This window comes from Urocitellus parryii, chromosome 10 (assembly GCF_045843805.1).
Source record: "Urocitellus parryii isolate mUroPar1 chromosome 10, mUroPar1.hap1, whole genome shotgun sequence".
NCBI classification, from domain to species: Eukaryota; Metazoa; Chordata; class Mammalia; order Rodentia; family Sciuridae; genus Urocitellus; species Urocitellus parryii.
Genome location: NC_135540.1, coordinates 35381683 through 35409311, shown reverse-complemented (window position 1 = coordinate 35409311; position 27629 = coordinate 35381683). Strand labels below are relative to the sequence as shown.

General features: G+C 32.9%; 1 protein-coding gene across 3 annotated transcripts in view; it reads left to right on the top strand.

Annotated features, from left to right (window-relative positions):
• The window catches only part of LOC113200259 (follistatin-related protein 5), a 737045-nt gene that overhangs the window by 217658 nt on the left and 491758 nt on the right, over positions 1 to 27629 (top strand). For all 3 annotated transcript variants that reach the window (XM_077803465.1, XM_077803464.1, XM_077803463.1), the window contains exon 3: positions 993 to 1241. In XM_077803465.1, the coding sequence (XP_077659591.1) occupies positions 993 to 1241 (249 nt within the window). The remainder of the gene's footprint in view (positions 1 to 992; positions 1242 to 27629) is intronic.

Sequence of the window (27629 nt, the reverse complement as noted above, 5' to 3'; positions counted from 1 at the left end):
TTCCCTCATATGTGGAAGCCACAGGGAAAAAGAACAGAGGGAAAAGGGATCACCGTGAAAGTAAATGAGGGGCCATTAGCTGAAAGGGAAAAGATTATAGGGGGAGAGGAAGGTAGGAATGGGGGGTATTAGTGAGTAGTTTGATCAAATTGTGCTTTTGTGAATATGCAGATATTCTACAGCCACTGTTCTGTGAAATTAGATGTGCAATAAAAACTTATTTGGGAGTACATGCATGTATCAATATGAAAATAAATTTAATGTGTGGGCTTCATTTGTAAAAATGAAACTAAAGCTGATCTTCAAAATTTGTTTTTTGGTCCTGGGGTTGTAGCTCAGTGGTAGAGCACTTGACGTGCATGTGTGAGACTGGGTTCAATACTCAGCACCACATAAAACTAAATAAAGAAATAAAGGTGAAAAAAATGTTTCCCTTCATGTTTGTATTATAAAAATTATTTTCTGAAAGAGGAAATGACATTAACACTAAATAGAAATATATGTATATATATATATGTATATATATATATATATACACACACACACACACATACACACACACACACACACCAAGGCCTTTAATCCTCATAACAATACAATACATTCTTATTATCCCTATTTTACAGGAAAGTGAGTGACAGATGTGTTAGGTGCCCACCAACATCCTGAGATTGACAGGTTGTGAGATTGTATTTTAATCTTGATCAGAATCTGTTAATCATTATGGTGCCATCATGTAGGGAGATAGTTTAAAGCTTTACACATGATGGTACTCTGAGAAGAGGGAACAGGGTTCAAGCAAAGGAGGTGTGAAGGAAGGCTGAGAGCATTTTGTAAAAGTTCATCTCTGTGTTTTGATATAAGCCTCTTTGAAACTACAGTGCAACAGATAATATTGAAATTATATTGGAACACATTTTCTTTTTGATACATTGAAATGCACAGATTATTTGAACATAGGAAACTAATGGTTTTCTATTCTTTATCTTTAGGATTTCTGATTCAGGATGGCCCTTTTGGATCTTGTGAAAATAAGTACTGTGGCTTGGGAAGGCACTGTGTGATCAGCAGACAGACAGGGCAAGCAGAATGTGCCTGCATGGACCTTTGCAAACGGCACTACAAACCTGTGTGTGGATCTGATGGAGAATTCTATGAAAACCACTGTGAGGTACACAGAGCTGCTTGCCTGAAAAAGCAAAAGATTACCATTGTTCACAATGAAGACTGCTTCTTTAAAGGTAAATACCGGTGAACCTTAAGTTCACCTATTTCTTTCCTAGCCTCTACAAGTCACTTTTGCTTAAACTCTAGTATGTTTTTATATCAGCAAGATATAAATAGGGAAAAGAAAAAGTTAGCTTAATTATGCTGATAAGCAGCAGTGTGTAGAAATTTACATGGAAACAGTTCTGATACTAAATTATGAGAATAAAGCTGGCCAAAATATGACTCACAATTTAATATAGCTTTCAGCATTGCACCATATGGCTTCCCAATCATGGAGTTATGTTAGGGACCCAAGGTGGCCAATTCAGTCTACAGTTAAATCCACCCAATGAAAAGCACCTGGAGTGGAATTGAGGGAATAATGAATGCCAAGCCATGCTGTGATAACATCTCATTTTTTTCCCTCATTAAAAGTGATACTTTCAGTTTGTACCAAATAATTCAAATTTTATGGAATCTGCAATTTCCCACTAAAATAAGTATGAAGAAATCATACTAAACTCAATTAGTGAAACTGAGATGACAATAGTTAAAAATTTTAGGGATTAGTATTTATTGAAATTATCGTTTTATTGAAAGATATTTCTAAATTAGTAATTTGATATGTTATTTTAACATGCTATATAATAAATCATCAAATATATTTAACATTTATTTACTTATAAAGAAATTCATTGTTTGTTTTATTTTATTCTGGAGAAAATATTTTATGCTAATAATTATGATCCAGAATGAAATTTTAGAATTAAATGTAAAGAACTTCCTCCTTCTAAAAATTGTAATGGTCAACTTGATTCCTAATCTTTGGTTGGTTATAAGTTCCAGTTTTTCAGAATGTGCCTGCGTTGAAAGATTATGTGATACTTTTATTCTTAACTAAAATTTATGGCTGAAATATGCTATTGCACTTCATTACACATTTGTTAAGATAAAATAAACACTACTTTGGGTTTTTTTCTTTTTTTTTTTTTGATCATGGTAGAATAGACTATGAATTTTAAGGTAATAAAAATGATATGATTAGGGCTAGGGTTATAGCTCATTGGTGGATAGCTTGCCTCGAACAGGTGAGGCCCTGGGTTTGATCCTCAGTACCACATACAAATAAATAAGTAAAATAAAGGTTAAAAAATGATAAGACTTTTCAAATAATACATGATATAGTACACCTTAGTATGGTAACTAGGAGTCAAACATAAGAAAGCACATAGTATTCTTTGTGCAACTTAAATGTGCATATAGAAAATGTCATCATACTACATTCACTTCTTTTGCCAAATCAATAGCAACAACTTTAGTCTTTGTTCATTACCCTTTTGGATAAAGTCTATTTTACAAAAACTTAAAAATCTTAAATTGGTTCTATTAACATTGTACTTTGGTGTTCATAGAAAAATATTTTTCTGTGATTTTGACCTCAGATGGTACAGTGGAAATTATATTACTGTTTTGAAATGTGATATAAAATCAGCAAATGATATATGATAATATAATAATATAATAATGTAATATGTTAACTCAGAATCATTTCAAGTTAATGTTTTGTTTACCTGATGACCTCCATTATACAGACACATATGATATTAAATATCATCTTGGAAAACAATGCAGTATGCTAAGAGTTTTACAGAAGGATACAGTAAGCATGAGGTCACTCAATATATCTAAATCAGCTTGAAAGAGATGATGTAAGATAGATTATCTTTCTCATAAGTCTCCTTCATAAAAAAAGTATTTGAAACATTTTTTACTTCAGACATATATTAAGCATATTTATTAGATCTGTATTTCTTTAATATGCATTCTCATCATAGATAGTATTATTATCTCATCATAGATAATATAAATGTGATTTATATTATCTGATTAATTTATCAAAGTTTAGCAGTTCTCAGAAGCCATGGATTTTCTCTTTGTTTTGATTATTTGCCTAAAAAATAGTTAACTCATAAAATAACTTTACTTCAGCAGAAGAGAAGTAAAAACTATAGAACAAAGTGAATTAACTGTCTTATTAGTATGTATTTTACCAAGTTTATGATGTAGAGCATTCTGTATAACTGAAATCCTAGGATTGTTGTGATGACTAAAATTAATTTTGTGATTATGGAACTTCACTTGTTGCTTCCCATAATGGTCCAATTGAAAAAGAAAAATCTTTAAATTCGAGAACTACAAAACCTTGTATTTAATTACATAGTTTTTCAATAGAAAAACAAAACAAATGAAAACAAGCCAAATAGAAAAAAAAAATTGCTACTTCATGACTAAAAAAGACTGTAAAAACCTTAAATGGAAGGTCAAGAAAAAGAGCCAAATCATGTTATGAGCTATTTTGTTTTTAATAAAACTGTACTGGAACAAAGCCACATCCATTTGTTTAGTAGTTTTGCAAAAGGATAGTTCAATACTGTAGTTGTAATCAATTTATTTTGGCACATAAAGCCTAAGTAATTTTTAATTGATCTCCAGAAAGTTTGTTGATACCCACATTAAAAAAATTGCTGGTACCTTAAGATTCAATAAAATCTACTTTAATAATATTACCAGATATTTATTCATCTATATTCTCTTGACTATTGTTTTGACCACTGGGATGGATCTGTGTGGTAAAATTGAATAGAATTAAACACACAAACACAAACATACAAATGAATGTAAATAAAATGGATAGAACCAAAGTCAATATTCTGCTTGTAATATAGTACTATAATGTTGCAAATATTATCATTGGAAGAAACTTGTCCAAGGGTTCATGGAATGTGTATTATTTCTTAAAAATGCATATACATCTATAATTATCCCAAAATTTAAAAACAACTAGTGAAAGGTACTGGAAAAAATATTAGAAAACACTTAAAACTGTTTAAAGAAGGTAAAATCTGTATCATCCATTACTTATTTGCAATTTAAGGTAAGTCCTATTTGTTTCCTATATTGAATTTATCAGACATATGTTTTGTATTTATATGTAAAATTATTTAAATAGATTATATACCCATAAGTAGTGATTCATTGTTTTAAGATTTTAACTCCAGGTTTAAAGCATCTATCTGTATAATGAAATATTATATATGTAACCTATATTCATAAATCTTCTTCCTGCTATTTACGTTACATGCTAAAATGCCTATCAATTACAGCATTGGCCATTATTGACTTTTAAATGTATACATGAATTTAATAAGCATTTTCTTTAGTGATTTATGATTTGTAGATTTACATAAAACATATAATGCAGCTGGGACATAATATTTTTTGAATTAATTTCCATTCATATTTGAGTGATCATGAAATACCTGGGTACAATATGATATAGAATACTGTGGCATCAAATACTTTGTGACAATATTCAACATAATATAAAACATTCCATTCTTATATGCTGCCTAGCTATGTATTTTTTGTGACAAGAGAATTTCACCTCAAAGTCGTTTCTGAAAGGATTCCTAACCCCTGCAATTCACATCAGCACTTACAGCAAGCACTATTTCCTCTCACTCTGACACCAGGTCAGTCTGTCAAACAAAACAAAATTTACTTATGCAGTGTGTACATGTAAGCTGGATTAAAAAAAATAACTCAAGCTCTAACCTATGATAAAATGAAGAGGGAATTAAACTTTTTATGAGAAAGTCAATTGAACAGAAACCCTTTTGCCATATACTATGCTGAGAATAAAACTGTCATCAAGGCAAATGTTCTGTGCACTTAACGTGCATCATGAACAATAACAACTTTAGGAATATGGTTCTTAAAGCTATTTGCACATTCTTTAAATGAGTTTAGACATTGTTTCCTTTTTCCTTGGTATGATCTTAAGAGTCATTTGTATTTCACTTTTTAATTGCTTCTTTAACCTGATATTTTTAAAAGAGAATTATAGAATTTAGGCTTGAAAACTTAGGCTAGAAAACTGACATTTCAAAATATATCAGTAAATATGTACTAATCCATGTGTACTTTTAGGTTGCTTTTTTGTTTTAAAAGGACATCTTGGTAAAGATGTGTATTTTTTTTATGTTTAAATAGACTTCCATACAATTTCAAGAAAAATAAGTCTGAATAAATATATAAGCTTTGAAAAATGATCCCCAGATTTTAATTTGCTCATTTTCTCTGTCTTTTTTTTTAACCTGTATTAATAAACTGAAACTGCAGGATGATAGTGAAGTTAACCCTCAGTCAATGTGAGACAATGATAAATGTGGTTTTCCAGGTCAGAATATAAGCACTCAGAAGGCTACAGTTTCTCTGAATTCATTCACCACTCATCAATTTCAATAAAAATTTTCACAGTAATTTTAAAAATGAAACACAACTCAATTAATTTCATGTCACCAAATTCAGAAAAAGTTAACAGAGATCCATCCAAAATTAAGGAATTAATCAAAGAGTTTTGTTGCTTTTCTCCTCACTAATCAAAATGTGAACTTCAGAATGCTACAAAGTACCCATTATCTGATATGCTTTAGGGATCATTATAATACATACATTTGTTTATTCACCAGTTATTATTAACATCATACCAAATATTTCCCTCATCTGATTTTTAAGAACATTGCAAAGAATTTGCTAAAATTTAGATGTTTTGTATGTTTACCTACCATTTGCAAATATGTAGTAGATAATAGATATACAGATTATGAAAATGATATGAGGTTATTATTCTTTGGCTGAATTATTACTTATTTAGGGTTACTAAGTATATGTATAAATAATATAACCAGAGCTTGGGATATGGATCCATGGTGGAACCCTTGTCTTCCAAGCATGAGGCCCTGGATTGAATCCCTAGCACCACTAACACAAAAAAGTTTGAGCAGAGTGAGAAGGGAGCAGAGGAATCAAGGAGAAGGAGAAAGGGAGAGGAAGAGGACTAGTAATAATAATAATAACAAACTAGGCATTATAATCACATCAGTAGTTATAAAAATAAAGCCACTATACTGTAAAGAAGGCAATAAGCCTCAGCTTTTTAAAAATGTTTTTTTCAGCATTGTCACAAAAAGTTAATTCCGAACTGGGATAGGAACTTAGAGTTGTTTCAAGCTTCTCATTTAGTATGTACATGCCCCAAATATATCTGCTTTAGTCTGTCACCATGCCCTCTGTGGTATTTGTAGCAATTAAATTATGCATTTAGCACAGTTCTTGGCCAATTAAATAATGCAATAACAGACAATTATTGGATTTAAGACTGGAACTTCAATAAGTGTACATTTAATAAAATTTCAGGTTTAATAAAATTTTAAGCTTAAATCTGAAGTCATACCTATTTTTTCTAGGTATAAATTAAGTAATAGCCTTACCTCTGATCATAATATTATGGGACTGAATTTCAGGCCAGATTATAATAATTGGTGGTAGTCGAGTTTCTGAGTTTGGATAAATATATTTAAAATAAATAATAATTTGAAAATATATTTGATATTGACTTCTTAAAGTTTTATTTTTTATTATATTTCTCATGGATTATAGCTTTTCTTATAAATATAATATCTATTAGATCTATATAACGTCATTTTGCCACCATATCATTCTTTCTCGTCTCAGAATAATGGCAGAAGTTAGGAATTTACTGTGTTCAGTTACTGTCAAGCTATTCTATTTTTCACAGAGAAATTAGATTTAACTTTCAAATGTCTGAATGGCTAATTTTGTATTTCTACATTGGCATACTAAATAATTTTCCCAATTTTGAGTTGTAGAGTTTATATTTGAGCTTACCATTTTATTTCATGTTTTCTATGGATGTGTAAATTTTCCATTAATATTTATGAACACAATATTTTAAAAAATGACAATAAGTATCATTTTATTAGTTCAAATAACTTTTCTTCTACCTTAAGGCTATTTAAATATTGTATCATTCATTACCTCTCACTGACAACTTCACTTATCATGTTCATTTTCTCAGTATCATATTTTCAAATGCTAAATATGATATGTCTATAACTTCATAAAACATTGAAGAGTAAAGAAGCTTTTCTAACACTATTACTTTTCCTTGTTATTTATTTTTCCTCTTCCATATTTTTGTAGAAAAACAAATGATGAAAACTTTTTATTTATCATACTTAGCATATGTAATTGCAGAAAACTGTTCTAGAAAATGAATTTATAAATTGGTTTGTATTAATTATATTTCTTTTAAAAATATTTTTGAAGACCACTCATAGATATTTCAGAGAGTATTTGAAAATTTACTAGTGAAAAATTTAACACTCAAGTGGGAAAAATGAAAATATTTGCATATTATCCTCCAGATAGTTATGTGAAAATAATACTTGCATAGAATCATGGTGAATAAAAGAAACTGGGCACTTTCTAGCATGATTAAAACAGGATGGATAATTAGCAGTGTTGCTTTTTTTACTTCTGGCTAAGCATAATAAACATGATATCTTCAAGCCAATTAATAAGAATTTAAATTAATTTAAATCAGTAATATGTAGTTTGTTTTAGTTTAAGTCTCCATATCATCTACATGTAAATATTTACTACTCCCATTGTTACACAATTTATTGAGAACTGTGCATTCAGGAAGATATTCAGATATTACATATCACGTCTCCTCTTATGTGGTAACAATTTTAAGGAATTTTTCTATGTGTTCCTCTAATCAATATATGAATTTCTAATGAATACCCCCCTGAAATTTGGATATGAGCTATGATTACATTTTTCAACACATTTTCCTCTTGGAAATAGCACATAAATGTTTGTGTTCCAGACCATTGTGAGCCAACCTCCACAACATCTAAAATAGTATTGAACTATTATTAGATTATAGTTTGAAAAACTGAAGAACAAAACATATACGGATCAGCCTAGGCATAAAAGTTTATGTTATAGATAGATATTTTCTTTTTTGTTGTTGTTGACAGGGGGGTACTAGGAATTGATCTCAGGAGCACTCAACCACTGAGCCACATCCCCAGCCCTATTTTTTTGTATTTTATTTAGAGACAGGGTCTCACCCAGTTGCTTAGCACCTCACTTTGGCTGAGGCTGGCTTTGAACTGGTGATCTTCCTACCTCAGCCTCCCTAACCACTGGGATTACAGGTGTTTACCACTGCTCCCTGCTATTGATAGAGATCTTAAGTGGAAATTTTCCACTTATTTGTACCATAATTCAATAATGCCTTCCAAAATTCATAATAATTTCAATAATCCACAGTCAATATGCATTAATAATAATCATAACCAAATATAATTTGTCATTTCATGTTCAATTCAAACAAGAATACTTTTTGCCAAAGATTCCTTCCTATTGATTTAGCTTTAGTTAGGTCCCAGATAAGTCTTCCTTGGTGAGTTTTATTCATTTTAATTGTTATTGTGTGATATAGGAGCCAATGGGCAAAATTTTGGAAATATCCTAGTATTTAAGAATTAAAGAATGGGGAGAAAAACTTGGTAATTTCAATCAAAATGATGAGAGTGCTAGTGGTAAAAGTTGTTAGGCTACCCTGACAAAATTTACTATGGATTGAATATGGAATTCTTAGTAACTAAAGAAATTAGCTAAGATAATTTGAGGGTACATTTACTGAAATGTGAAACATTGGGCCTCACACATTTATAAATATATTTTAAAAGACTATATATGAGTATACAAGCACACTTAAGGTTACTTAAAACCGAATGTCTTTTAGGCAAGTGAAAGAAAATACCACTTGTACAAGTGGATATGAATCTGGACATCAAGGGAGAACTAGGATCAGGGGACATAAAGAGTTATGAATTATAGCATTAAGAATCATGTGTATTAGTAAGGAACAGAAAGTTGAGGAATTCTACAGCTGGAATGAAAGAGTGATTGCATGTAGACTTGGAAGAATGCAGAGCTGAGGGCAAAACCCTGGTGTACTTTGTTCATCAAAGGTCATAAAAAGGATGAAAAACAAGCACTGGAAATAATTGCATGCTTGCTAATGATAAGGCATGAAAACCAAGAGAGTATAAATGCACAGAAGTTGAACATGAAAGTAAGGAGAAGACAATAATCAGCTGAATTACGTGTTGCTGGAGTCAAGTACACTGAGGATTAGGAAATGAATGTTGATTTGAAAATATTAAGGTCAAAATTGACTTTCGTTAAAGTGGACAAAGTAGAAAATAGGAGCTGGGAAAATGACATCTTGTAGAAAGCTCATTAGAAGAATTTTATTCTACGGAGAAGGTATATGCATTTGCTTGTGAGGGAGGAAACATTGGCTGCAATAAAGATACAGTTTTAAGGAGAGAGAAAATATTGTGAAACAATAAATAAGGAAGGAGAAAAGACTAGAGAGCATATAGTAGGATTTCCAACAATGCTAAGGGATTACATGATATCACTGCTTGTGAATGTAAAGTGAGGATATTCTTTTATTTATATGCATATTTTTTCTCCAAATACAGTTAGCTGCTTACATCAAGGCATTGAGCAGGTGGATAATTAGGTTTAACTGGGATTTTAATACTTTGAAAAAAGAAATATACATAAAGAGAGGGTCCAAAGCCATATTTTCCACCTCTCTCTGGGAGTAGGATTATATTGTATTTGCTTTATTATGGATACCAACTCTAGTATACAGAGAGCTCCCTGGGGGCATCTTCAGGTGCAGTTTGTAGTATCGCTCTTATTTGTGGTTTCCCATTCCACTTTTACATACATTTAGTCATAGTCTGAAAATATTAAATGGAAATTCCAGAAATAATGATTCATAAGTTTTAAACCAAGCACCTATTTGAGTAGCATGATGAAATCTCCCCCATCCTGCTCTATTTTGGACATTAGGTGAATCATTCCTTTGCCCACCGTATCTACTATACTCACCCATTAGTCACTTAGTAGCCATATTTGTCATCAAGCTATCAAATCAAGATAGAGGCATTGCAGCTTGTGTTCAAGTAATGCTTATTTAACTTAGTAAATGCCCCAAAGCATAAGAACAATGATGCTAGCAATTCCAAGATGCAAAAAAGAACCCATACAGATTTCTTTAAATGAAAGATGACAGTTATTGGATTAAAAAGAAAAAAAATTATACTGATGTCACAGTACCTATCCCATTCACCTCACCTTATCTCATCACATAGGCAGTCTATCATCTCACATCAGTGCAAGAAGGATGAAAATAATACAAAAATATTTAAGATATTTTGAGAGAGAAGACAAAGATCACTTTAGTACAACTTTTAGTACAATGTATTCTTTTAATTATTTTATTGTTAGTTGTTAATTTTTCACTGTGCCTAATGAAACTTTACCGCAGGTGTGCATTATAAGAAAAAGCACAGCATACAGGGTTTGAAAGTATCTGTGGTTCCAGGCATCCATTGGATTTCTTGGAGTTTGTGACCCATGGATGGACCACTGTAGAAAAAAATGACGTCCCTAACCATCTCTTCATCCTGAATATTGTTACATATCTTGGCATAAATTTCTAAGATTGGCATTCAGTTTACATCTGTATCTCTTAGTTATGATCATTAATAAAGGAATCCATTTTGATAAGTAAGCCAGGTCATACCTCTCCTAGGTATTTGGAAAGTATAGAGGTCTATAATAGGTGTTTCATCCTGTGGATTTCTATCTCTGGATAATTGTTACTCACAAAGGTGAGCATACTGACAAATTATACAAATTCAGTCCATTTAGGGCTTTTGACACCTAACATTCCAAATCAGGGTATGGATGGGCAATTATCTTTAAACATATCTAATAAACATCACTTTATCATTACCTTCATGGATAGGATGAAAGTCAATATTTTTGATAAAAGCCATTGTGCTGAGGTTACACATTGAAACAGGAAAAAGCTCTAATTAGTTAAGTAAATATTGGAATTTTGAGGCAGCTAAACTATTTTCTACTAAAGATTTCTGTAGTTGAACATGTTTTATTTTTGTGTTTTTTAATTAATCTGACTCCCAATCATGTCGTGATAGAATGATTTAATCAATATGAGTGTTCAGAGTTTTTTTCTTTTCTTTTCTTTTCTTTTTTTAGTACTGGAAATTGAGCCACAGGTGTTTAACCACTGAGCAACATTGATAGACATTTTTATTTTTTTATTTTGAGACATGATCTCACTAACTTGCTGTGGCTGGCTTTGAATGTGAGATCCTCCTCCCTTGGCTTCCCAAACTGCTGCGATTACACCACAATGACTTCAAATGTTTGTTCGTTTTTTTTTTTTCTAAAAAATGAAAAAAGTACACAAAAAATTGAAAAACTTCTTTCTAAAAACTTAAGAAAGATGCATGAGAATTTGATGACTCTAAGTGAGCATTAATGTGATTAATTGAAAGGAAGAATAATACATATGTTTGACTCATTTTATACTGCTCAAAATGCTGCATGCTTGTCAAAGAGTTTCAGGCTCATGTAATATATACATATATACATATATATATGTATGTATATATATATAAAATATATGTATATGCATACCATGTATGAACAAGTATGATTTTAATTATTCACTGATGACCATTTATTGATTCCTTAATAGTGTGACAGACACATTCCTAACATTTTATTCAAGGATGAAAATATGATACAGCTCTTACTTTTTCCCACTGGGTAAGGATAAGTAGCTTGATGAATAAATTAATAGCCAATGTTTTTTCCCCCATTTAGAAGAATCTGATTCTCTTAGATTAGATTAGCATCTGCCTGTGATATTCAGGGACATTGAAATCAGTCTATGTCAAAACACACCTATGTCACTTTTATATAAATGAAAATTTTTTTCATATATGTATTGCCACATTGTATTCAGAGATTATTTGTGGACATTCAGTTTTTCTATTAGCAGCATATTATTACTATGTATGTTGTCAAAATTAAAAGAAGGGAAAATTGATTTATGAGAACCATATATAGCAAGAAGGTAGATAATTAACATAAGAAATTATCATAATTTCATAAGAAAGCAGCAATGTGGAATGTGTAGGGAATTAATTATACCTTTCATAATACATTGGAATTCCTATAGCTTTGACAGATACTACACATTGATACTACACAAGTAAGCAGTGCTTTTTAATAAGAATGTACGTCTTCAAATTTACTAAGTATACTCTAGGAACGTAGAGAGAGACTAATCATTCATTCACCCTAATTTTCAAGTAAGGATGGTACCAGTAATGATGCAACAGGCTGAAGTTCATATGTGTATTTACAAACTTAGAAAACCTAGTCTAGTATGGGAGACTGACTAAAGTAAATTTTTTTAATATTTATTTTTTAGTTGCAGTTGGACACAATACCTTTTTCTTCTATCAGACGCAGTATCTCTGATTTGATATCTAGCTCCTTGATCCATTTTGAGTTAACTTTTGTGCATGGCGAGAGAAAGGGATTCAGTTTCATTTTGTTGCATATGGATTTCCAATTTTCCCAGCACCATTTGTTGAAGATGCTATCCTTCCTCCATTGCATGCTTTTAGCCCCTTTATCAAATATAAGAAAGTTGTAATTTTGTGGATTGGTTTCTGTGTCCTCTATTTTGTACCATTGGTCCACCTGCCTGTTTTGGTACCAATACCACGCTGTTTTTGTTACTATTGCTTTGTAGTACAGGTTGAACTCTGGTATCGCTATACCTCCAGATTCACACTTCCTGTTTAGAATTGTTTTTGCTATTCTGGGTCTTTTGTTTTTCCATATGAATTTCATGATTGCTTTATCTATTTCTACAAGAAATGCCGTTGGGATTTTAATTGGCATCGCAATAAAACCTGTAGAGAACTTTGGATAATATCGCCATTTTGATGATGTTAGTTCTGCCTATCCATGAACAGGATACATTTTTCCATCTTCTAAGATCTTATTCCATCTCTCTCTTTAGGGTTCTGTAGTTTTCATTGTATAAACCTTTCACCTCTTTTGTTAGGTTGATTCCCAAGTATCTTATTTTCTTTGAGGATATTGTAAATGGAATGGTTTTCCTCATTTCCATTTCATAAGTTTTGTTGCTGATATACAGGAATGCCTTTGATTTATGCATGTTGATTTTATATCCTGCCACTTTGCTGAATTCATTTACTAACTTTAGCAGTTTCTTTGTAAACCCTTTTGGGTCTGTTAAATATATTATCATGTCATTCACAAATAGTGATAATTTAAGTTCTTCTTTTCCTATATTTATGCCTTTAATTTCTTTTGTCTGTCTAATTGCTCTGGCTAGTATTTCAAGAACTAAATTGAATAGAAGTGGTGATAGAGGGCATCCCTGTGTTGTTCCAGATTTTAGAGGGAATGCCTTCAGTTTTTCTCCATTTAGGATGAAGCTAGCCTGAGGTTTAGCATATATAGCTTTTACAATGTTGAGGTAAGTTCCTGTTATCCCTAGTTTTTCTAGTGTTTTGAACATAAAGGGATGCTGTACTTTGTCGAATGCTTTTTCTGCATCTATCGAGATGATCATAAGGTTCTCGTCCTTAAGTCTATTGATGTGATGAATAGCATTTATTGATTTCCATATATTGAACCAGCCTTGCATCCCAGGGTTGAATCCTACTTGATCATGGTGCACAATTTTTTTGATATGCTTTTGTATTCGATTCGCCAGGATTTTATTGAGAATTTTTGCATCCAAGTTCATTAGAGATATTGGTCTGTATTTTTCTTTCATTGATGTGTCTTTGTCTGGTTTCGGGATCAGGGTGATGTTGGCCTCATAGAATGAATTTGGAAGAGCTCCTTCTTTTTCTATTTCTTGAAATAGCTTGGAAAGTATTGGTATTAATTCTTCTTTGAAGGTTTTGTAGAATTCTGCTGTATACCCATCCAGTCCAGGGCTTTTTTTGGTTGGTAGTCTTTTGATGGCTTCTTCTATTTCTTCCTTTGTTATTGATCTGTTTAAATTGTGTGTGTCTTCCTGATTCAATCTGGGCATATCTTATGACTTAAGAAAGAAATTTATTGATATCTTCACTATCGTCTATTTTATTGGAATATAGGGTTTCAAAATACTTTCTAGTTATCTTCTGTATTTCTGTAGTGTCTGTTGTGATATTGCCTTTTCATCCCGTATGTTAGTAATTTGAGTTCTCTCTCTTCTTCTCTTTGGTAGCATGGCTAAGGGCCTGTTGATCTTATTTATTTTTTTAAAGAACCAACTTTTAGTTTTATCAATTTTTTCAATGGTTTTCTTTGTTTCAATTTCGTTGATTTCTGCTTTAATTTTAATTATTTCTTGTCTTCTACTACATTTGCTGTTGTTTTGCTCTTCCTTTTCTAGGTTTTTGAAGTATAGTGTGAGTTCATTTATTTGTTGGTTTTTTCTTTTTTTGAGGAAAGAACTCCAAGAAATGAATTTCCCTCTTAAAACTGCTTTCATTGTGTCCCATAGATTCTGGTATGTTGTGTCTGTATTGTCATTTGTCTCTAAGAATTTTTTGATTTCCTCCTTTATGTCTTCTGTAACCCATTGATCATTCAGTAGCATATTGTTCATTTTCCATGTGATGTAGGATTTTTCCTTCCTTCTTTTATCATTGATTTCCAGTTTCATTCCATTATGATCAGATATGGTGCATGGTATTATCTCCACGCCTTTATATTTACTAAGAGTTGCCCTATGGCATAATATATGGTCTATCTTTGAGTAGGATCCATGTGCTGCTGAGAAGAACGTGTATCCACTTGATGATGGTTGATATATTCTGTATATGTCGTTTAAGTCTAAGTTATTGATTGTGCTGTTGAGTTCTATAGTTTCTTTATTGAGTTTTTGTCTAGAGGATCTGTCTAATGTCGAGAGAGGTGTGTTGAAGTCACCCATAATTATTGTGTTGTAGTCTATTTGACTCTTGAACTTGAGGAGAGTTTGTTTTATGAATGTTGCAGCTCCATTGTTTGGTGCATACAAATTGATAATTGTTATGTCTTGTTGAGGGATGGTTCCTTTTAACAGTATATAGTGTCCTTCTTTATCCCTTTTGATTAACTTGAAGGTTTGAAGTTGATTTTATTCGATATGAGTATGGCCACTCCTGCTTGCTTCCGAGGGCCATGTGAGTGGTATGATTTTTCCCAACCTTTTACCTTCAGCCTGTGTATGTCTTTTCATATCATATGAGTCTCCTGAAGGCAGCATATTGTTGGATTTGTTTTTTTGATCCAGGTTACTAGCCTGTGTCTCTTGATTGGTGAGTTTAGGCCATTAACATTTAAGGTTACAATTGAAATATGATTTGTACTTCCATCATGTTTATTTATTTATTTATTTTAGTTTGGCTAGTTTTTACTTTTTGGTTACTTTCCTCCCCCTTTACTGAGATACCTCCCGCTTTTAGTTTTGGGCACTATTTTTCAATTCCTCTTCTTGTAGTATTTTGCTCAAAATGCTTTGCAGTGCTGATTTTCTGGCTGTGAATTCATTTAGCTTTTGTTTATCGTGGAAGATTTTAATTTCATTGTCAAATCTGAAGCTTAATTTTGCTGGATACAGTATTCTTGGTTGGAATCCATTATTTTTCAGCATTTGAAATACATTGTTCCAGGATCTTCTCGCTTTCAAAGTCTGATGAAAAATCAGTCGTTAACCTAATTGGTTTATCCCTAAATGTAATCTGCCTCCTTTCTCTCATAGCTTTTAATATTCTCTCCTTGTTCTGTATGTTGGCTATCTTCATAATTATGTGTTTTGGAGTTGGTCTATTATGATTTTGAATGTTTGGGGTCCTGTAGGCTTCCAGGATTTGGCAATCCATTCCATCTTTCATCTCTGGGAAGTTTTCAAGAATTATTTCATTTAATATGTTGTCCATTCCTTTGGTTTGCATCTCTATGCCTTCTTCTATCCCGATGACTCTCAAATTTGTTTTTTTTATGACATTCCAAATCTCTTGAATAGATTGCTCGTGGGATTTAAGCATCTTTTCTGTGTTGACTATATTCTTTTCAAGTTGATGAACTTTGTCTTCATTATCTGATGTTCTGACTTCTACTTGATCTAGTCTACTTGAAATATTCTCGTTTGAGTTCTTAATGTGGCTTATAGTTTCCTGCATTTCTATGATTACTATTTGTTGTTTTTTAAGATCTCTATCTCCTGATAAAGCTCGTTCTTTGCCATTTGAATTTGTTTGTTTAATTCATTTTCAAAATATACTTTTATTGCTTGGACTTCCTGCCTCATGTCTTCTCTAATATTCCTTTCCATTTGAGTTAGGTATGCCTTTAGTTCTTTCCCTATCCCTGTTTCTGATGATTCTAGGTCCTCTTGTAGAGTTAAGTTGTCCTGCATTGTTTGTACTCCTTTTTTCCCTTGTTTTTTTCATGATGTTCACGTTACTTTCCAGCTCTATTTGATTGCTGTGTTTCTGCTCTCTTCTATAGATTTGTTTTGGTTTTGTATATCTCTGTTGTCTCTCCTTTGTGTTGGTAGACTATGCCTACTAAAGTGGATTCCGCTGGGAAGGAATTCCGATGGCCAAGCTCCAGTAACGTTACCTCTCTGCTATGGCTGGCCCTAGGCTCCTTGCCAGGGTGTCTGAATGGGGGGGTGGGACTGGACTGTCTCTGGTTGGTTTCAGCTCCCGGCCGCTGGCGAGCGCGCGATCTCTAGCCGCCCAGTCGCGCAGGCAGCTGGTGGGCTGTCGCTGGCGAGCTGGCGATCTCTAGCCGCCCAGTTGCGCGGTTAGTCGCCGGCGGGCGGGCAGTCTCCAGCCGCCCAGTCGCGTGGGCAGCCGGCGGGCGATCAGTTGCCGGTGGGCAGGCGGTCTCCAGCCGCCCAGTCACTCGGGCAGTGGGCGGGCGTTCTCCAGCTGCCCAGTCACACAGGCAGTGGGTGGACTGTTGCCGGCGGGTGATCGGTCTCCAGCCACCCAGTCGTGAGGGCCTGGCCTCTAGTCCCCTGGTTTCTCCTGCTAGTCCTGGTTTCTCCTGCTAGACCAGATTTCTCCTGAGTGATGCCTCTTGGCAGTTCAAACTGTACTCGGGGCCTGCCGTTTGTTGGGTGTGGATGGTGTCTATTGGGAACCCCGGCACTCTAATGTTTTGATTTCTTTCGCTTGCCCCTCCCCCAGTGCTGGCTAGACAGGTTTCGTTTTCGCCGATGATGGGAGGGGGAGTTGAATAATCCCTCCCCGGGAAAGCCTAGGAAGGATTTTATGCGAATTCCCCGCTGTATGGGAGATGAGCTGAGTAACACGCACCTGTTTTATTGTTGCAATCTGTTGGAGAGTGGCAGTGGTTACTTCAGCTCTCCAAGATGGTGGCTGCTGGTTTCCTTGGTGGAGTTTCCATTGTGGGGGATAGAACTGTACCGCTTCCTTCCCTGTCTGAAATCCCGAACCCAGCCCAGGGCTCAGTGGGGGCTCAGCTGGCAGGATTCCACAGAATCCGCAGCCACATTTCTCCCTGCTTTCTGTTCGCTTCCCGGTGGTGCCCCGCCATCTGCAGCCGCGGGGCGGGCTGCGCTGATCAGTCAGCCCGGATCTCCTTAAAGTAAATTTTTTAAGAAGGGGAAAAACTTTTCTAACTGCTTATCTGCCTTGTAGCTATGTGGCCATTATATATTTATTTACTTTGAAAGAAGCACAAAATAGGAACTGTAGAGATCTAGCTTTGAGATGTTTTATTTCCTATCTCAATCCATTATTTCGTTTATATATCTTCCCACTTACTTATTTTCAAAATGGAATCATGTGTGAAAATTGCATATATAGGGAAATAAAATAATTATTACTTAATGTTTTGCTGCAAAAATGTCTATAGGCTCATATGAACCACACTATTAGTGAAATATTAAAGATTGCCTAAGTTTGACTAGGTGTGTTTTCCATGATTCAAGATAATAACTATGGCATTTAGCTGTGATGACAGTCTACAAAACATAAGAGTTGGATTTGGGGGTTTAATTAAATTTATGTCAAAATTTCTTTCAAACCTAGAGAAAAATATGCTTGCATAATATTGCACATGTTTTGGCCTTTAAAGATTTTAACAAGTGGGAACATTTACATGACACATTAGCACAATCTTCATGGCTCAAAAATAGCTAGTCTATGACATAGCAACAGCTTTGTTCATTAACGCCATAGTAAACATGCACACCAACTCCTCTATAAATTTGTCATTGCTGTGTCTACAACTACAAGAAGCAAATAGGCATGGAAGTGAGTTTCATTTAAACATGTCTATAAATATATGAAAGAAATATCATGTCTTGCCCATTCCATGTAATTCTAATTATTTCAACATCAGAATAGTTACTGAATAAATAAGTAAATACAAAATTTTCTAGACATCTACATATGATTTTACTAGCAATGGTTGCTGTGTTTGACTCTAAGTCATTGAAAATAATTATAAAACTTGCTTTCCTATATTTTTCATTGCTGTTTAGAGGCAGAGCCTCCGTTATTATGGCACTTGCTGCCCTCACCTAGTCTCTTCCCACCAACAAGGACCAGTTCATTGCTCTCTAAAATTTGAAAGCAATATACCTGTGTTAGCTTCCTATCACTGACAAAATACCTGAGCTAATAAGCATAATAAAAGAAAATGTTTACTTTGGTTCAGTCTGTGGTTGGTTGGGCCCTGTTATTTTGAGCCTGTGGCAATGCAGTACAGCATGGCAGGAGTGTATGAAAGAGGGAGCTTCTTAGTTCATGAAAACAGTGAAGTGAAGACAAGCAGGGGAAAGGGCCAAAGTCTCTTTATCCCCTTTAAGGGCATAACTTCCTTTCACTAGGCCCTACCTTCAAGGTTCCACTGTCTCTCAAGAGTGCCACAGGCCGGGAACCAAATCTTTAACAAATGGGCCTCTGCAGGACATTCAGGATCCAAACTGTAGCAAATCCTGGCAGAATAATCATTACACTGTGACTTGGAAGGAAGCCCAGAGATGAACCCATTGACAACAAAATCTTTGGACCTGTTTTTCAAGAAAAGTTTAGGTGGAACAACTTTAAGTGAACAAAAAGCAGCCTTTGTTCTAACCTTATTTCCAATCAAATTAGAGTGATTGGATCAATCTAGCTATTTCGACCTCTGTCAACCTTTTACCAAACTACTTCTCCTGAATACCTCAGTCCTTGTGAACATACTGCTACCATTTGCCTAGAGATTTATTTTCTTTTCTAACTTCTACTAACTTTTGATAAAAGAAAGCATGGTTTTTGTTGGAGATGTCCATGAGGATCTGTAAAACTTAACTCTAGCTGGTTTACTGTTATGTGGTAGAGAAACTTGGATATGTTTTTTCTCTAAGACATTCAAGTATCTCTTTTCCATTCTTCTATCACAAAATGCACATCTTTTATACTGACTTGGGAGTTGGGATATTTTATTTTGATAATTTGTCAGAGGTTTGAACAAGTGGGGTTCTAACTTCAGAATTCAGATACAAAAGTCCTAGCCTAAAGCATCGCTCTCCAAAGTTGGATCTCTAAGAAACATCAAACTCAGCCACATCCTGGGTCAGAAAAAATCCTTGTCACCATCCTGGCCTCTCTTCCTTATCTTGTGCTGGATTGCATTTTGAATGCTCAGAGTCCTTTATGACACAATATGTTTGGTTTCCTTAGCTTTAAGTATCAGCAGCAGATGTTATGTTCTCATTCTTACCTGACTGTGGATCCCCAGAGGTGTTCACATCAACAGAAGAAATTGTAGATTTTGTTTAAATCAAGGCACATGTATTGATAAATTTTGGTTACAATCTTCTTCCAATATATATGTGGCTTATTAATTTTATATTCACATAAGTAAGAGGTGATTTAAGGTCCCTTTCCTTGAACTCAGAACATCAGTGATGTGACATTACTAGGTAATGTCTAGGTAAGCAGAAAACATTTCATTATTTCTAACCAAGTATCACCTATTATTATCTATGAAATTGCATTAGAGATATTTCCTGTTACCCTTCAAAGACAATATCATGTACCAACATTGTCTTTTTGACAATTATTCATAAAGTATTATTTAAAATATTTTAAAGCTATAGTGTGAAAGAAAATTCTCTATAAAATGAAAATTCTCTATAAAATGAAAATTATAACATTTTTTACTTTATTATGAAGTGAAATTTATTTTATGGGGCATTATTGTAGTTAGTTTTTTGTTTTTGTTTTTGTGAGTACATAAGTACATTTTATGATCTAAGTACTTATTGAATACCAAAAATGTCCTTACTCCTAAATATAAATAAAGAAATAAAAAAGACAAACCAGAATTTTTATGTAAATTAAACACTACCAGTGTTACTTTGCATAAAATTATTTAAAATATAATCAAGCTTCAGTAATATTTTTATGAGAAAAAGAGGATGGGATATTTAACATATTCTCAGTACTTATTAATAATGGTTGAATTATTGAGAATATAGCATCAATTTCTAATTATCCAATCCTAATGCATTTGAATGAGTAAAATTGTGATTCATTTTAAAAAACTATTCTCTTGACTCTTTAGCTGTGTTTTAACACACAAAATCATCACATTAATGGTTTGCACATGCAATTTCATACTAAGATTAATATTTATCTGCAAAAGACTATGAGTTAGGAAGTGTCAGGATTCTTTAGAATTTTGTTTATTTGTGAATCTTTAAATTAAATCATATGTTTATTTCAATAGATGAATGAAAAAAAGCTTTTGACAAAAGTACAGTACCCATTCATGTTTACAACACTAGAAAAACTATGGATAGAAGGAACTTACCTCAACACTGTAAAGCCTATAGATGACAGACCAAAGGCAAACATTATTCTGAATGGAGAAAAATTGAAAGCATTTCCTCTAAAAACAAGAATGAGAATTCCCATTTTCACTATTCCTATTCAATGTAGTCTTTGAAATCCTAGGCAGAGCAATTGGGGAAAACAAGGAAAATAAAGGGATGCAAAAAGGAAAATAAAAATTAATTGTTTGTCAATGGCATGATCTTATATTTAGAAGCCTCCGCCCCCCGGGCAAAATTCCTCCAGATTTCTAGAGTGAATTCATAAGTGAATTCAGCACACTAACAGGATAACAAAATCAAAATCCACAAATCAATTCCTTTACTTTACTCCAGTAATGAGTCTGCTGAAAAAGAAATTAGAAAAACTATCCATTCACAACAGACTCAAAAATAAATAAATGCATGTATATATATATATATATATATATATATATATATATATATATATATATATAAATCTTGGAAGTCAATCTAACAACCTTTATAATCAAAATTATAGAACAAGAAAGAAAGGAATTGAAAAAGACATAGAAGATGGAAAGACCTCCCATGTTCTCGGATAAGAAGAATTAATATTGTCAAAATTACCATGCTACCAAAATTGCTATACAAATTTAATGCAATTCTCATCAAAATTTCAATGATGTTCTTCATAAAAGTAGAAAAAGCATCTATAACCCACTTCATAACCCACTTCAATCTAATATATGAAATATGATATGTCATGAGCTTTGTAATGTTGTGAACAACCAATAAAAAAAAAAAGAAAAAAGAAAAAGCATCTATAAAACACATTTGGAAAAGTAAGAGACCCAGAATAACCAAAGCAATCCTTAGCAAGAAAAGTGGAGCAAGAAGCATCATCATAATAATGGACTTCAAATTATACTACAGAGCTGTAGTAAAAAACAAAACAGCAACAACAACAAAAACAGTACAATAGTGACACCAAAACAGGCATGAAATCCAACAGAGTAGAAAAGAAGACAAAGACAAACCCACATAAATACAGTTATCTCATACTAGACAAAGGTGCCAAAAATGTGAATTAGATAAAGGTAACTTTTTAATAAAGAATGCTGTGAAAACTGGAAATCCACATGTAGTACAATGCAATTTAACGCCTGTGCTTGACCCTGCAAAAATTCATTTTTCAAATTGGATCACCTATCTAGGCATTAGACAGAACCCCTGAATCTGCTAGATAAACATGTTAGCCTAACAGTTCAAGATATCAGCTCAGGAAATGACTTCCTTAACAAAACTCTTAAAAAGCAAGAAGTAAAATAAAAAATAGATGGGTAGCATCAGAGAAAGAGAGAGAGAGAGAGAGAGAGAGAGAGAGAGAGGAGAGAGAGAGAGAGAGAAAGAAAGAAAGAATCGAGAGTGTGAGAGTCAGCCTACAGAATGGGAGAAAGTATTTACCACCTGCAGCACAGATGGGGTGTTCGTATCCAGAATATGCAAAGAACTCAAAAACATAACACCAAAGACAAAAAACAAACAAACAAAAGACACGAAATACCCAATCAATAAATTGGCAAAGGAATTAAACAGGCATTTCTCAAACAAATAAATATTAATGGCTAACAAATATATGAAAAAAATGTTCAACGCCTCTAGCAATTAGAGAAATTCAAATTTAAAGTACATTGAGATTTCATCAGTCACAATGGCAATTATCAAGAATACAAGTAACAATAAACATTGGTGATGATGTGGCAAAAAAGGTTTACTTGTACATTACTGGTGGGACTGCAAGCTGAAGTAACCACTCTGAAAAGTAGTATGGAGATTCCTCAGAAAAACTAGGAATGAAGCCAGCATTTGAACCAGCTAAATGTCCCTCATAAATGTCCTAAGTATTTAAAATCAGCATACTACAGTGACACACCCACATCAATGTTTAGAGCAGCAGAATTCATGGTAGCCAAGCTTTGGGACCAACCTAAGAGCCCTTCAACAGATTAGTGGATAAAGGGAATATATATCCAGATGTGTGTGTGTGTGTGTGTGTGTGTATGTATATATATATACATACACACACACACACACACACACACACACACACATATACATACACACACACACAAAGGAAGATTACTCATTCATAAAGAAGAATGACTTTATAACATTTGCTGGAAAATGAATGAAACTCGAGAATGTCATGGTAAGTGAAATAAACCACTTCCAAAGATCAGATGTTTTCTCTGATATGTGGAGGTTAATACAAAATAAGAGAATTGTGGAGATTAAGAAAGAATAGAAGAAAGACCACTGGAGTAGACAAAAGAGAAAAAAAAAGAAGGGAGGAGGAATGATATAGGGAGACTGGAATGATTCTGGCCAATCTTTCCTTTGTACATATTTGGATATGAATTTTACCATCCTGTACATCCACAGGCACTAATTAAAAAAAAAAAGGAAGTAAGTAGCAGAAAGGTAAACAGAGTAGAGATAAGTAAGGGAGCAAAGGCCAGGAGGATGGTAGAGAAATGAAAATACTATGGACTGAATTAGAACAAAGTACCATGTTTTTATCATTATATAAAAATGAATTCTTTTGTTATGTGTAACTAAAAAAAGAAAAGAATAATAACTTGAATTCCTAATGAAAATTAAAGAAAATATTTTGTTAAAAGCTTTAGCATACAGAATATAGTATACAGAATCTCATACAGAAATATGAGATTATTTCCTCTATAGGGCCTTCTTAATATGTTTTAGGATATTCAAAATTTTTCCTTGATCCTAATACTTTTCCTCACTAGTTTGCCTAAACTTTTTTTTAGTTCTGTTGCTTTTACATCTTTTAATTTCAACTTTTGTTACACGTGATTAAGCCAGAACTGAAGATTTTGAAGATTAATGGGGGCACAGAATAACAGAGTATGGGCTTAGGTGACAGAGGATAAGCAGTGTCTGACTTTCAATCAATTATTAATTGGTTTATGAATCCTATATTTTTGGAGAAAGGCAGGTTATAAACATTTCCAAAAATACATACATGATTTCCCAAAAAGAAACTTATTATCTATAATTAAAGTGCCAAAAATTCTCCCTGAGTTTTAGTTAAAAAAAAAAAAAGTTTGTCAAACTTGGGGGAAAATTCAATGGGATTTCTGTACTTGGGTTGACTTTCAATAGTAATTAAAATATAATCTTGGGGGATTATGCATAAGATTCATGTTGCATGACTTTAGTTCTGGACAATACACAGTTTAAGTTCCAATATAACTGTAATAAGGACATTTTAATAAACCATATTTAAAATGGTGTAGAGGTGAACAAAAATTGAGAGTGTCTTCATGTAATAATACTTGTAGAAATGAATACAAAAAGCATTTCTCATTTTTCTGATCTTTACAGGAGAAAGGTGTAATGGTTTTTGATGTGGATTAGGAAAAGATTTTTAAATTATCTCTTTAGCCCAGAAGGAAATGAAAATTATATTTGAATAGAACACTTGGGGCCAGCAACATCAATAGTGCCTTTTAAATTTGTTAAAAGTGATGGCACATAAAATGAAGAAAGTGACTTATAGAGGACTTAATAACCTGGCTAAAGGAAGAAAATAGTAAAAGAAAAATATGAAAAAAATGCTAATGCTTGGAATTTGACACCCTTTAATTATAACACCTGTTAAAGAAATATCACCAAAAGTCTTGAAAAGGTGTTTGATACAATCTGCCTTCAATTGTCTCTCTAGGCTGAGTATCCTGATTGTGCTGATTATACAGATCTCACCACTCAAATATTCAAGAGTAGTTATCAAAACCTTAGTACTGGGAAAATTAGCAAAATGTAAGAGAGTATATGTGAGAGTAGGCATTGATTAAGTCTACCCCAAAAAGATATTCTTTTCAAAATTATTGATAAAAAGAAAAGTGTTAAAAGTATAATCCTTTAATCCTTTCCTCCTCACTTAAACCAAACATAAATTTAATGAAGATTAAGAAAAAGGTAAGGATCTTCTATATTCAAGTTTAGCCATTTTGCCCTCATCTCTTAATTTAATGCATGTTCTTTAGACTAGTAATTTAAGACATTTTGAACTTAAAAATAAAAAAAATTCTCTTCATTTCTATAGCAGAGAAAAATGGTATAACTAAGGTTTAGGTGATACTTAGAATCATGTCTGGGGAGTATCCATTTTTGCTTAATGAACTTAATTGAATATGGACTATTTTACCAGATTACATACAGTCTTTTGGGTAGATACATCTGCACAAAACTAATTCAAAAGTTTTTAAAAAAGCATTATAATAGATAGTTCATAATTGGTGACAGCATTAAATTTGTAAGTATTTTGTGGAACTGAATTAAATTTATCAGGATATGTACATTAAAGGGTATGTAGATAAAAAATACAAACAAGAAAAAAAGATGAGATACAAAATATTCCACATATATACTTACTATGATTTAGGTTTGAATTTATGTAAACTCAGTCTGGCCTCTGTTTTTATTCCAAATTACCCATTCATTTAGGGGATTTAAGTGAAATTTATAAAAGACAAATAGGATTATTGACTATCTCAAAATAGTCAATTTGAATTTCATAACCCAAAATTAAATTCAGTATTTTAGTCACAACTTAGAAAGCTTAATTTGATCTGGACAATAACTCTCTCATCACTGCTCCATGTTCTCAGTCCTTTCTGCCCTCACTAGTTTGCCTAAACATTTTTAGTTCTGTTGCTTTTACATCTTTTAATTTCAACTTTTCATAGATATTAAAACAGGCTCATTCTTATCTAAGGCCCTCACTGATAGTAAGGCTGATTCCCAGGTCAGCACATGGCTTACTCTTTACTTCATTCAGCCCTGATATATTCTCCTTTCAGACTTCCCTACGTAAAACACCTGCTCTATTTTCCTTAGAAATACCTACCACTACCAGAAATATCATCTAAAAATTTGTCTCCTGATTTTTGATGAATTTACATTAAAAATGTAAATTTGAACTCGCAGTCATTGTCTTTCTTATAGACACTTCATGCTCAACCTCTAGAGTTGAAGCAATGACTCAGTAAATATGTGATGAATAAATATCTGAATCTTAGAAAAATCTCATTAAATGTCTTAAAGAAAGACATAAGAAACAGCCTAGCAAAATAGTCACAGACCATAAACAATTGACATTGCCAAAGAATTTAAGCATATGGCCATAAACATATTCTTAACCAGTATAATACTCTCTTAAAAATAGATTTGGTGTTTTCTAATTAAGCATGACCAAACAATTGCAGAATTTTTCTGCTTTGATCTGTTTTAATCTTCTCTTGTTTCAAGCTGCACACACTCACCTCTGCCATGACATAATATTCACATATTGCTGTCCTTATTACAGCTTTTCTACTCTTACTGAGAAGCTCAGTTATTTGTTCCTTTCTTTGTTGTTCCTTCTGCTCTTTGTACTTTATTTGCTAAACTATTTTCTCCTACAAGCAAACTGTGTCTTCTGTCTTCAACATTGAATGACCATTCACCTAGTGTTTAAAGGTAAGGTTTTCTAAGCTGTTCTACAGTCTACAGCCTTCCTTTTCTAGTCATGAATTCAGAATTTCAGGGCCACTGCTGGCCATGTGTTCACTAAACACAGTCTGTTTTGTGAAGGCTACTTTGTTGGTTTCATCACAAATATTTGGCTACACTGGAAGGAATTTATTTGTCTTTGGTTTATTTACTTGTTGAAATATATTTCTGTTTTTCTCTGCCCCCGCCTTCCATTACTAACACCAAATAATATTGCATGAAATCAGGGATGTTCTTTGATTTTGTTTTCATCACTGCATCTTCAAATCCTAGAACAATATCTGACATATACTAGATATACAGAAAATCAGCACCATCTACTGAATGGATAGGAAGAGGATATTTTTTTTTAAGACCAACAGAAGACTTTTTTTTTTTTTTTTTTACCTTTTAATACAGTGTGTGACTATACCTGTCAGAAGATTTGAGATTGTAAGTGACAAAATATCCAAAGAATTTAATCAAACATAATTGGTAGATTTGATGGTGAATATACCTAAAACTCTTATGATTAGCATACAGGACCTTATATGATGTCTTATGTGTGTGTGTGCTCCCCATCTCCTGTTGTCTTCTCTGCATCAGTTCTACCTTCAGGCAGATATTTGCTCAGGGATCTTCCTTGTTTTAAAGATATGTAATAGTAATATGTCAAATATTTAGTATTTTGGAAAAGACTTGCTTGTTAAAATATATTAATGGGATTCTTAATCACCAAAAGGAAAAAAATAAAACAGTACATTGCATATAGTGTATATGATAGATTTTTAAACAATTTTTAAATACTTTTACTTTCATAACTGAATTAAAAATGTAGAATCTCAACATAAAAGTGAATTCCCTGTTTTCCAAAGAGCTTAAAGAAATAGAAACGCAAGATTTTGGACTTTTATAATTCTTTCTGCAGAAAGATGTAAATGTCCGATTATTAAATTGTAGCAATTTAATAGTTCAGGTTTAAGATATTAAAGATTTCTTTTGTTATGTGCTTCTTCAGGGGTAGGATTATTAGATGTGAACTCCATTTTTAGATTATAATCATTGTTATTTATTGAGGAATTAAAACTAATATCTAATATTCCATAAAACACAATTGAAACTTTGACCAGTTGCATTAATCTTCTTTAGCATTGTCTAATTTATGGTGAGGGGGCATTTCTCC